This window comes from Myotis lucifugus, unplaced genomic scaffold (genome assembly GCF_000147115.1).
Source record: "Myotis lucifugus unplaced genomic scaffold, Myoluc2.0 scaffold_211, whole genome shotgun sequence".
Lineage (NCBI taxonomy): Eukaryota > Metazoa > Chordata > Mammalia > Chiroptera > Vespertilionidae > Myotis > Myotis lucifugus.
Window position 1 is genome coordinate 2,318,616 of NW_005871259.1, and position 10,869 is coordinate 2,329,484.

At 58.5% G+C, this 10,869-nt stretch overlaps 2 protein-coding genes across 2 annotated transcripts in view; one reads left to right on the forward strand and one right to left on the reverse strand.

Annotated features, from left to right (window-relative positions):
• The window catches only part of DCST1 (DC-STAMP domain containing 1), a 13,522-nt gene extending 5,240 nt beyond the window's left edge, over positions 1-8,282 (reverse strand). Inside the window, 8 exon segments of the mRNA XM_014463491.2 lie at positions 5-77; positions 828-971; positions 1,063-1,279; positions 2,034-2,173; positions 2,730-2,858; positions 7,454-7,528; positions 7,597-7,722; positions 8,044-8,282. Coding sequence (XP_014318977.1) covers positions 5-77; positions 828-971; positions 1,063-1,279; positions 2,034-2,173; positions 2,730-2,858; positions 7,454-7,528; positions 7,597-7,722; positions 8,044-8,104 — 965 coding nt within the window. The 5' untranslated portion in view covers positions 8,105-8,282.
• Positions 8,283-8,377: 95 nt separating this feature from the next.
• On the forward strand, positions 8,378-10,756 carry DCST2 (DC-STAMP domain containing 2). Its single transcript, XM_006097877.3, has 6 exons — positions 8,378-8,645; positions 8,821-8,991; positions 9,227-9,328; positions 9,576-9,773; positions 10,087-10,152; positions 10,538-10,756. Exons 1-6 carry the CDS (start codon positions 8,378-8,380, stop codon positions 10,753-10,755), a joined length of 1,023 nt encoding a protein of 340 aa, XP_006097939.2. The 3' UTR covers position 10,756.
• Positions 10,757-10,869: the final 113 nt, after the last annotated feature.

A 10,869-nucleotide genomic window follows, 5' to 3' on the forward strand; every position in this document is an offset into this window, starting at 1 on the left:
GGACTGGTTGACAGAGTCGTATGTCTGCCCGAAGTTGCCTTCCACTGGGATGCGACTGCGGCACCAAATTTCCATGGCTGCTGGGCGGCCGGGCCAGGTCAGGGGCTGCCTCCCGTGCCCAGCCTCCAGGCTTCCCTTCCGGTGATCCTCTCCATCCCGCTTTCTGCCTCCCTGCCCACGGCTTCCTCCCACCTGGGGTCTATTTCCTCTCTGCTCTCCTTGAATTCTTTTTCCCAGGAGCAAGGTCTGATGGCCCCCTTTTTTCCCCGTCTATAACCAAACCAACTATTAACAAAGTTAGTCCATATTCATAAAGCAACTGCTCCGTTCGCCAGCTCTGTTACCTTCTTCACAGTGTTATCGCCTTAAACCAGCGGTTCTCGACCTATGGGTCGCGACCCCTTTGGCGGTCGAACGACCCTTTCACAGGGGTCGCCTAAGACCATCCTGCATATCAGATATTGACATGACGATTCATCACAGTAGCAACATTACAGTTATGAAGTAGCAACGAAAATAATTGTATGGTTGGGTCACCACATGAGGAACGGTATTTAAAGGGCCAGAAGGTTGAGAACCACTGCCTTAAACCCTCAAAAACCCTGGACGGGAGAAGCACTGTTATGATGCCCATCTTTCAGCTGAAAAGACAGCGCAGAGCGTGGCTGTAACTTACCCTGGGGAGGGGAAGGGCTGCTCTGAGGGGGCGGTGCCCTCGGAGCCTAAAGCCACCCGCCTCACAGCTTCCTGCCCCACACCTACCCAACGCACCCCAAGGACTCAGCCCCGTACCCTGGTACTCCCCACCCTCCTGCCCCTGTGCTGACCCTTGGCAATGCCACAGAAGAACTTGAACTTCATGGGCAGGCAGAGCAGGTGGTTGAGGAGCGGGACCCGGATGCGTTGCATGCACTGTTCGTGCTTTTTGTCAAACCAGCGGCGGCAGCTGAGTATGGCCTTGTTCACCACATCTGTGGGCAGGGGCAAGGGCCGTCTGAGACCCCCACACCCTGAGCTGGAGCCCCGGCCCCATGGCCTGCCCCACCTGGGGACACCCCTCACAGGAGCAACGAAGCTTGGTCTTCAGCTCGTACATCTTCTGTGTGGAGAGGTGGGGTCCGAAGGCCATGGCTCGGCGGGTCCTCACCCCTCGGGCTGTCTCTTCCAAGCCCATGGCATCCTCGGGTGTGTAGCCAGTCTCACTGTTCACCTGCGCGTCCAGGTCCCCGAAGGAGTTGGAGATGTTCTGAGTCTCGGCTCTCAGTGACTTTTTGCTGCCCTGGGGGTACGAGGGTTGGAAAGGGTCAGAGACAGGGGCTTAGAGCTTCTGCTGCCCAACAGCCTCCCCTCCCCCCATTCGCCAAGCTTTGGGCTCTTACCGCAGGCCTGTGGGAGCCTAGGCCCTGAGGTAGATTCACACCTTAACTTCTCCACTGGTTACAGTCCCCGGAGCCCTCTCCTCTCCCCAGATGCCTCTGCCTTGCTCACCTCCCAGGCTCCCAGCTCCTCCTCAGGCCTCCCATCCCAGGTCCTTGCTAGTCAGGGAAGGGCTCCCCAGGTCCTTGGACTTCACCCCACATCACCCATCTCTCAGCCCTATGCTGTCTCAATGTCCCAACCCCTATCTCCCCAGCTCAACCCTTATCTCCCCAGCTCAACGCTCCAATCCCCCCAAACCCCAGTCTCCAGAACCCAATGCTCTATCCCCTGGTCTTCAAAGCTTCCAAATCCTCACGGCCAAGGCCCCCAACGCCCTGACATTCTAGTTCAGCTGCCCAACCAACCTCCCACTTCGGCGTTTGGAAATGTGTGGGGGGCAAGGCATGTCCCCATGATGGGGGCGGGGGCTCTGCTGGCATCTCGTGCCCAGGGACCAGGGCACATCCTGCAATGTTTGGGGACAGTCCTGGAAAAAACAATGCCAGCAGCACCCCCATGGGGAAAGTGCAAATCCAGGGTCACCGCTCCCAGCTCAAGTCACCTAGGCCCCTGGAAATAGGGGCCCCTCGGCCCTGCCCATGAGGGGTCCTGACCAGCAGGTCCTTGAACACCGCACGCAGCGGGGCAGTGGACACGCGCCAGGCCGCGCGGGTGTTGTTGATCTGCAGCTCCACCGTGCAGCCCAGCGAGGCGACCACCTCGTTCAGGTTGTATCGCAGGTTGGCCACCGGTCCTGGGGGAAGAAGCCCTGCTGAGTCACTCCCTCTAGCAGCGGTTCTCAACCTGTGGGTCGCGACCCCTTCGGCGGTCGAACGACCCTTTCACAGGGGTCGCCTAAGACCATCCTGCATATCAGATATTGACATGACGATTCATCACAGTAGCAATATGACAGTTATGAAGTAGCAACGAAAATAATGTTATGGTTGGGGGTCACCACATGAGGAACTGGATTGAAAGGGCCAGAAGGTGGAGAACCGCTGCTCTGGAGCTAAGTAACTTTCTTAAGCCCCCCCTCGCTCCCTCTCTGCATGCAGTGACCACCTTCCAGGACTGAATCTGACGGGGCCCCCCAGCCCTGAGAGGCCCTCTCACTCCGCCCTGGCTTTTTCACCTGTGTCAGCCAAGGAGCCCCGAGATGGGAGGAACGCTCTCAGGGACACGCGGCACATTGCCGCAGCTGGGATTCGGTTCCCACCCTTTCTCCTCCGCCAGGCCTGGCTCCCATGGGGTGTCCCACCCAGGTCACCGCTTCAGCAGCACTAACTGGTACCCAGGGGCACACTCACCCTCATAGATGGCGGCCAAGGCGTAGCCCAACGCAAAGAGCCTGCCCTCTTTGCCCAGCATTTTGGGTATTAGCAGGAGGCTGGCACAACGGATATGAGGGGAGGTCCCCCAGCCCACGGCTCCGGAGCCTGTCAGGAGAGCCCAGGAGGTGGTAAGGCAGAGCGAGGAAGCTGGTTAGGCTACCAGGTTTACCAGAGCACACCCCCCCCTCCCCCCAGCTTCCTTCTAGAACACCACCAACCCGCTGTTGTCCCCATTTACACGGACTCAGATAGGCCTTCCCGGCCACTCATTACTTCACTTATCCCACAGCCATTTACAGAGCTCAGCTGAGTGCCCGTCCCTGGAGGGCTGGGAGAGACGGAAAAGCCATAGCTGGTGATCGACTTCGTGTGTGTACACGAGTGAGTGTCTGTGTTAGGGAAGGGGCCACTAGTTCCTATTTCCAGGTTGTGTTCTCTCTTACCCTAGGTCCCTAATTGAGCCCTTAAGCATGGACCTCCTGGTATGTTTCAGCAGTTTCCCATGTGTCTCCCTGTGGTCTATGAAAGGAGACAGTGAGTTCCTTGAAGCTCATAATCCAGGGAGAGAGACAGACGAGTAAACAGATGACTACAGTGCGACGTGCTTAGCGCTCAGGGAGGCGCTTATAAAGACCCGTGGGAGCCAAGGAGGGAGTGGGCGCTTCTGCAGGGAGGGGTGGGGCCGAGAAGCTGGACAAAGGAGGTGATGTGTCAGCTGGGCCTGGAAGATGAGTAACTGTTGTTAGAAGGCACAGACGGCATTCCAGGCCACAGGAACAGCACGAGCTGGTCAGGGGACCTAGGAGATTCCTGTGTGGATAGAGTGTTCATCCCAGGGTCGCCAAAGCAAATCCCGAGCCTACGCCTCACTCCCTTCCCACTGCCCCCATAGAGTCCCCGTCATCTCTCGCTGGGACTAACTGGCCTCCTGCTTCCTCTCTTGCTAAGCTACACTTCGATTTCACAAGGCAGCCAGAGTGATCTCGTAAAAACATAAATCAGATCGCGTCCCCTTTCTGCTTCAAACCGCCCAGTGACTTTCTACCACACTTGGAATCAAATCCAAATCCCTCAACAGGGTCTACAGACTCGTGATCTGGCCTCTGCCTCCCTCCCGACGTGATTTCATGCTACTCAGCCCTTCACCCACCATGTCCACCCTCACAGGCCTCGCTGCTGTTTCTAGAACACGCCCAGCTCATCCCTGCTCTCTGGTCTTTGCCCTGGCTGTTCTCCCAGCCAGGAGCACCCCTCCCCCTGGTCTTCACCTGTCTGGCACCGCCTAGTCATACAGGTTTGCTGCAAACCCTATCGGGTGCCACCCCACAGTTTGTTCTGCTTTCTTTCTTGCTAATATAACTTGAGTTTTGTTCTACGGCCTGTCCATGCCCTGACCCCTGGGAGCGAGTCTGGGTTTGTCTAATCCAATTGTGGTAAAACAGAACGTTGAAGGGGCTTTTCCTGTGGTCTTGGCCTTTTGACCAAAGACTCAAGCTGAGGACGATAGTTGGTAGAGTTGCCCTACATTCTAAAGAGAGCCCCATGGCCTGGCCGGCGTGGCTCAGTGGTTGAGCGCCGACCTATGAACCAGGAGGTCAACAGTTCGATTCCTGGTCAGGGCACATGCCTGGGTTGTGGGCTCGATCCCCAATGTGGGCCTGCAGGAGGCAGCCAATGATTCTCTCTCACCATTGATGTTTCTATCTCTCTCTCCCTCTCCCTTCCTCTCTGAAATCAATAATAAATACTTAAAAAAGAGAGAGAGCCCGATGGAGGTGCCAACCCCAAAGCTAGCCTCTCACCCCTCCACCCCAACCAGCCTGTATAAAGACAAGACCAGAAATGCGCATTTTCTGGAAGTGGAGAGAAACGGTTGGAGTAGGCAGACATTGGAGGCGAGTCTGTGAAGAGAATGGGCATTCACTTCCCCATGTTGAGTGAGAGGCTCCAAGAGAACCCTGTAGAGACTGGTGCTTCGAGAAGGGGAACCTGGTCATCTGTCCGGGGCTAGCCTCCTGCTGAGCTGCAGAACCCGGGCTGCCCAGGGCCCAGAGCCCAGGGAGCGTTCATGGAGTGAGAGGGGCACGCGCTCCATGGCAGGAGAGAGCCGCTGCAGGGAGCCCTACTTTCCCAGTCTGGCAGGGCTCGCAGTGGGCATTTCCTCTGGGACATGAGGCCGTGCTGGGAGGGAGCAGGCCGCCAGCCACCTGTGGGGCTCCCCATCCGAAAGGGCGCCTGCCTGTGGGAGGCATCATCACAAGCGAGGCTGTGGGCCGCCCGCGGGAGCTGTGGGCAGCTTCACCAGAGGTCAGCCAAGTGGAACTGCCCTCAGCAGTGACCTGGGCTCTGCAAGGGCCACTCAGAGCCTCCAAGGAGACAATCAACGTGAGGGCCTGTCACACAGAGGAATTATAACAGTCCCGGCGACTCCAGACTTTTGTCCCTTTTCCTCTAAGGCAGCGGTTCTCAACCTGTGGGTCGCCAACCTGTGGGTTGCGACCCCTTTGGGGGTCGAACGACCCTTTCACAGGGGTCGCCTGAGACCATCGGAAAACACATATATAATTACATATTGTTTTTGTGATTGATCACTATGCTTTCATTATGTTCAATTTGTAACAATGAAAATACATCCTGCATATCAGACATTTACATGACGATTCATAACAGTAGCAACATTACAGTTTGAAGTAGCAACGAAAATAATTTTATGGTCGGGGGTCACCACAACATGAGGAACTGTATTAAAGGGTCGCGGCATGAGGAAGGTTGAGAACCACTGTAATCCCTTTCTGACATCAGAACAACCAGAGGGGAAGAAAGCGGAGAAAAAAGTCAAGGGTTGGCCGTGCCCCCTTCTCCACTACAGGACCCCCACCAGGGGTCAGGCCTGAGCTGAGCAGGCAGGGTGGGAAGGAGGGAGCAGGCTGGAGCAGGAACTGAGATCGAAATGTTGATATAGTGGACTGAATGGGTCTCTTAAAAATAGTCATAATTACTGAAGCAGGACTAGGGCTTCTACACGAAAGTAGGCAGAAAGCGAAGGGTCTCCGTGAAAGGTCGTCAGCGACAGAACGGGTTTGAATGCAGTGATGAGAGAAAAAGCAGCTTCCTGTTGGTGTCCCATAGAGAGGCGTTCATTCAGCAAACTGGCTGGGATGCCAGTTCCGTGCTCCTCGCCTGGGACAGGTTTAGAGAGGGCCTGTGCTGCTCAGTGCTGACCAATGAGAAGTGAGGGGAGCTGGCTGGGGGGTTACAGGAAAGTTCTCCTTGTTCTTAGGGGCATGTACCTCTGTTGCAAGCTTGATCCCCAGCCCCTGGTTGGAGCACATGTGAGAGGCAACCAACTGATGTGTCTCTCTCACATCAATGTTTCTCTCTCTCTCCCTCTCTCTCTCACATCCATGTTTCTCTCTCTCTCCCTCTCTCTCTCTCACATCAATGTCTCTCCCCCCCCCCCTTTTCTTCCACTCTCTCTACAAATCAATGGAAAAATATCCTTGAGTGAGGATTAAAAAAAAAGAGAGATATGAAAGGAATCTGGGTCTTTGGTGGGTTTACTAAGCTGCTGAATTATACAAACTCCAAATTCCACTCTAACTTGAAACTTATTATGTATATATGTAAAAGGCTAATATGCAAAGTGTCCCCTCGGGAGTTTGACCAGAGACCAGGAGTTTGATTGCTCGCTGACCACCAGGGGGTGGTGCGGAACAAAGGAAGGCCCTGGTCCACAGCCGGCAGCCGGGAAGGAAGGCCCCAGCCGGCAGCTGGAAGGCCCCAATCGGCCCTGATGCTGGCCAGGCCTAGGGACCCTACCCATGCACAAATTTCGTGCACCGGGCCTCTAGTATGAGGTAATAAACTTTCTTTATGGTTAAACCACTTTTAGGTGGGCTTTCTGTTCTCACAGCCCAACAGCTCCTGATATTACAATGTCACCTTCTCTGAGAAACCTTCCCTGACTACTCAAGCTAGGGCAGCTCCCCAGCCCCTTTCCATCATATTCCCCTGGTTAACTTTTTTTTTTTAAAAAAAATATGCGTTTTAAAATTGATTTTAGAGAGAGGGAGGGAAAGAGATAGAGAGAGAGAAACATCAATGAGAGAGAAACATTGATCTGCTGCCTCCTGCACACCCCCTACTGGGGATGGAATCCAACCGGTGACCTCTTTTCATGGGTCAACACTCACCCATCGAGCCACACCTGGGCCTGGCGAACTGTTTTTCATACCACTTGTCACTATCAGAAATGCTCTTGCTTATTTCTTGTCCATTTAATGCCTAACTCTCTCCACCAGAATGTAAACTCTGAAAAAGCTGCTTGCCAACCTTGTTCATTGCTGAACTCTCAGCAGGTGCACAGTTAGTGCGGAATGAATGACCTGAACTTATCCAGAGGAGCAAGACACAAGGCCAGAGAGGTGAGGAGAGATGGGGCTTAGGAAGGGCCGTGGGGTTGGGACTGTAGCATGAGGGTCATGGGGAGTCCTTCCGATTGGGGAGACCCCTAAAGGGAAAGGACTGTGTCTCCTACAGACTGGGGCCTCCTCCCTCTGGGTCTCCCCTCAAGGCCAAGGCAAGGCTGAGGCCACAGCCTTTGGGTACAGAGGAAACAAGCTCAGACTCCTTCCTGGGGACCCCGGACGGGGCCGTATTCCCCAGGCCTCTTGGGTGCCCTGCCCTTGCCCCCCACTAACCCGCCAGGCCGTACAGGATCATCATCTTTTGTTCTTCATAGATGTTCATAGGGCTCACCAGGAGCTGAAAGAGACCTGAGGGGACAGAGTCAAAACCAAGATCAAAAGATGGGCCCCACCCCTCCCCTCTGCTCCACACTCACCTATGGCCAGGAGCCCCCCAGTGCCTGCCCCCAGCAGGACAGCGGTGACCGGAAACTCGCCGGGCTGGCGCCACAGGAATCGGCTACAGCAGGTGGGCAGTGCCCAGCTCAGGAGCCTCTGCACCGCTGAGGGGCCAAAGCGTTGAGCCCATCAGAGCCAACACCTGGCTCTTCTGACCAGGATGCGGTTCATTAGGGTGAGGGCTTGCAGGGGGCTGGAGGCCGGGGGAGCCTGGAGGAGGGTGGCAGGGACTGGAGGGGTCCTGAAGGAAGTGGGGCAGACATGAGGGGAAAAAAAAAAGAAGGAAGGGCTCACCCGAAGGAGGGACACTGAATGAGAGGGGTAGGGACCCCAAAGCGCAGGGGAGGGGGTCCTGGAGGAGAGACTGGATGAGAGGATTGGGGGCTGGAGGCGCCAGGAGGGGTGGTGCCCGATGACGGACTCACTGGTGTGGGGCTGTCTCCTCCGCTGCCCTTTCGGTCGGTCCTGGTGGACTCCGGTGTCCATGTCGCTCTGGGGAGCCCGCTCTCACTCAGAGGTCTCCTCAAGGATGCTCTGGGTGTGAGGTTCTGCTCCCGTCCCCTCGGCCTCCCCGACACCTGCCTGAGGTCTGTCTCCCAGTCCCCCCTCTGCCCTGAGACGTGGGGATTAGAGACCCCAACACCCACAGTGACAGCCCCGGAACCTCAGAACACGCGAGGAATTCCGTGACTCTCCACGAGCCACAGAACCTGGTGGGCGTCTCCTGGAGACGGCAGACACTGGGGCTCAGCCGCCGCCATGCCCACAGGCCTGCAGGACGCTGTGCGCCGCGCGGGGGCAGAGGAGCCGAGCCTGGCCCGGGCCGTGGTCCGCAGCCTGGGGGGCTTCAGCCTGGGCTTGTCCTTGGCCACGGTCTATGGACTCCTGGAGCTGCTGGTGGAAGGGCAGAGCCCCTGGGGCTGCCTGGTGGGCACGCTGACCTTGGCCGGCTTCCTCGGCCTGGGCATGGCGTTCTCTCGGCAGGTCCGGGTCACCGTCCTCCTGCTGCTGCCCCAGGCCTTCTCCAGTGAGCGTGGCACCCGGTGGGAGGGCAGGGTCTGGGACAGGGGCCGGGCAGGGGGACCTGGGGGGGGTGGTGTGGAGGGAAACACTCTGAAGGCTTCTGGGAGGGATTGGATGTGCTGCCACCTGCAAGGCTGGGGTCCTGCTTCTGATGGAGCTGCCCCCCCCCCCGCCCCCAGAGCAGAGCCGGGCACTGCTGCTGTTGGCTGTCTTTGGGTTGGTGCTGCAAGGGCCTTGTGCCAACACTCTGCGCAACTTCACCCAAGCCAGCGAGGCCGTGGCCTGCGGGGCGGAGCTGGCCCTGAACCAGACGGCTGCGTTGCTGGAGCGAGCGAAGCAGCCCCTTGTCAGTAAGGCCTCCAGCCTCAGCCCTCTGCTGGCACCGCCCCACCGCCCTGCTCCAGGCAGGCCCCTCCTCCGTGCTCTCCGGCTGCTCCACTGCCAAGCAGCTGCTCCCAGACCCAGGCATCCCGGCTCCCCACCTCCCGGGCAGCCCCCCTCCTCTCCCCCCTCCCCCAGGGACAGCGTGGGAAGGAGGAGTCCCCAGAGGAAGAGACTCCACAGTGCCCCTGCCCTGCCCCTCAGGTGCCCTGAACAAGATTAAGGCCATTGCCCAAAAGGCCAAAGAGGTGGCTGACCGGATCCGCAAGTTCTTTCGGTCCATCATGGATGGAGTGAAGCATATAGGTCAGCACGTTAGCATGTCTGTTTCGGGGAGGGGGTGGTGGTGTCACAGTTCGCCCTGTCTCCTCCGCCTCACCCTTGTCCGGAACCCCGTGGGCCCTTCCTGGGTGCCGAGGAGCCCCCAGAGACACACAGCCAGGCCCCTGAGCGCAGGCCTCCCCCGCTCAGCGTGCTCTCCTGGGGTTCCCCAAACCCCTGGAAAGACGCTGCCGGCCTCCGGCCCCGGGAACCAGCCCACGGCTGTCCACAGCCAGGGCCCTGCGCAACGTGTGGTACTGGCTCCTGCATATCGGAGACGTGTGCAACTCAGAGCTGGGCAACCCTTACCTGAAGTGTGCGCGGGTCTTCGATGACGCCAAGGACAGCTGCATGAAGGTCATCCCACACGCCTATCACCTGTGCTACGTGCTCATGCCCTTCAAGCTGGTGCTCTGTGGACTGGCCAGCCGTGAGAGAGCCAGGGGCCCAGGGGCGGGATGGGGGGGGGGTCAGTTGGGAGGGCGGGCCCCGGGGACAGGTAGGGGGTGATGACTGTGGGGCCAATAAGGGTGCTGGCCCTGCATGGGGTGGAGGGAAGATGGTGAGAAACCAGCGTGGGAGGGTGAGGTGATAGGGAGAAGCCAGAAGGTGTTGAGCCAAAGGTTTGGAGGCCAGTAGGACAAGCAAAAGGTCAAGAGGACCCTGTGAGAACCAGGTCCCCGGAGGTCGGCGAGGCCGGCCGCATCTCGCTGCCCTCCTGACACTCGGCCCCTGGCTCTCAGTGGTCCAGGTGTTCTGCATCATCCCCAAGTACATCCAGCCCTTCCTGCGCACGACCATCGGCATCCGTGAGTGACCCCTCCGAGCCCTGCCCTCTGTGGTGCTCCTGGGAGCTCTCCCCCCTCCCTCATCCTAGTGTGGCCATCGCCAGCCTGGGACGCTCCCAGCCCCTGGGTTCGAAGGCGAAGGCGAGAGCAGGAAGGGACCTCAGTGGGTTGCCCGGAGCAATATCTGTGCTGTGCAGATGAGGAAATTGAGGCCCCGCGACGGGGAGGAGCCTCACCAAAGCCTGACTTCCTGTAGAGCACGGCCTGTGGGGGCGTTGTCCCTTCCTCAGTCCACGTGGGTGCAGGCACTGGGGGCCCCTGGGCTGTGCCAGGCCCCTCCCTCCGGTGAGGCTGCGTCTCCCCCTCACTGTCCTCGCTCACCTCTCCCCCGACCTGCGGGCCCCAGCTGTGCAGAAGTTGATTAACCGGGTGCGTCAAGAGTTTGAGTTCAACGTGACAGCCACCCACTACTTCTCCGTGGATCTCGACGCCTCTCGGAGCCTGTCCCAGGTGGCCCTGGACCTCTACGAGGCTGTCAGCATGAAGCTGTACCGCGCCCGCGAGGCCCTGGCCCTGATGGGCTACGCCACGCCGCTGCTGCTTGTGCTTCTCTACCTCCAGTGAGGGGCTGGGGGGGGGCTGCTGGCGCTAGGTGGTCCCCTGGCATTCTGGGAGGCGGGGGTTCCCGTGTGGGGGGTGGTGCCCTGTGGGGGCCAGATCAAGGGTGGGGGGGGGGGT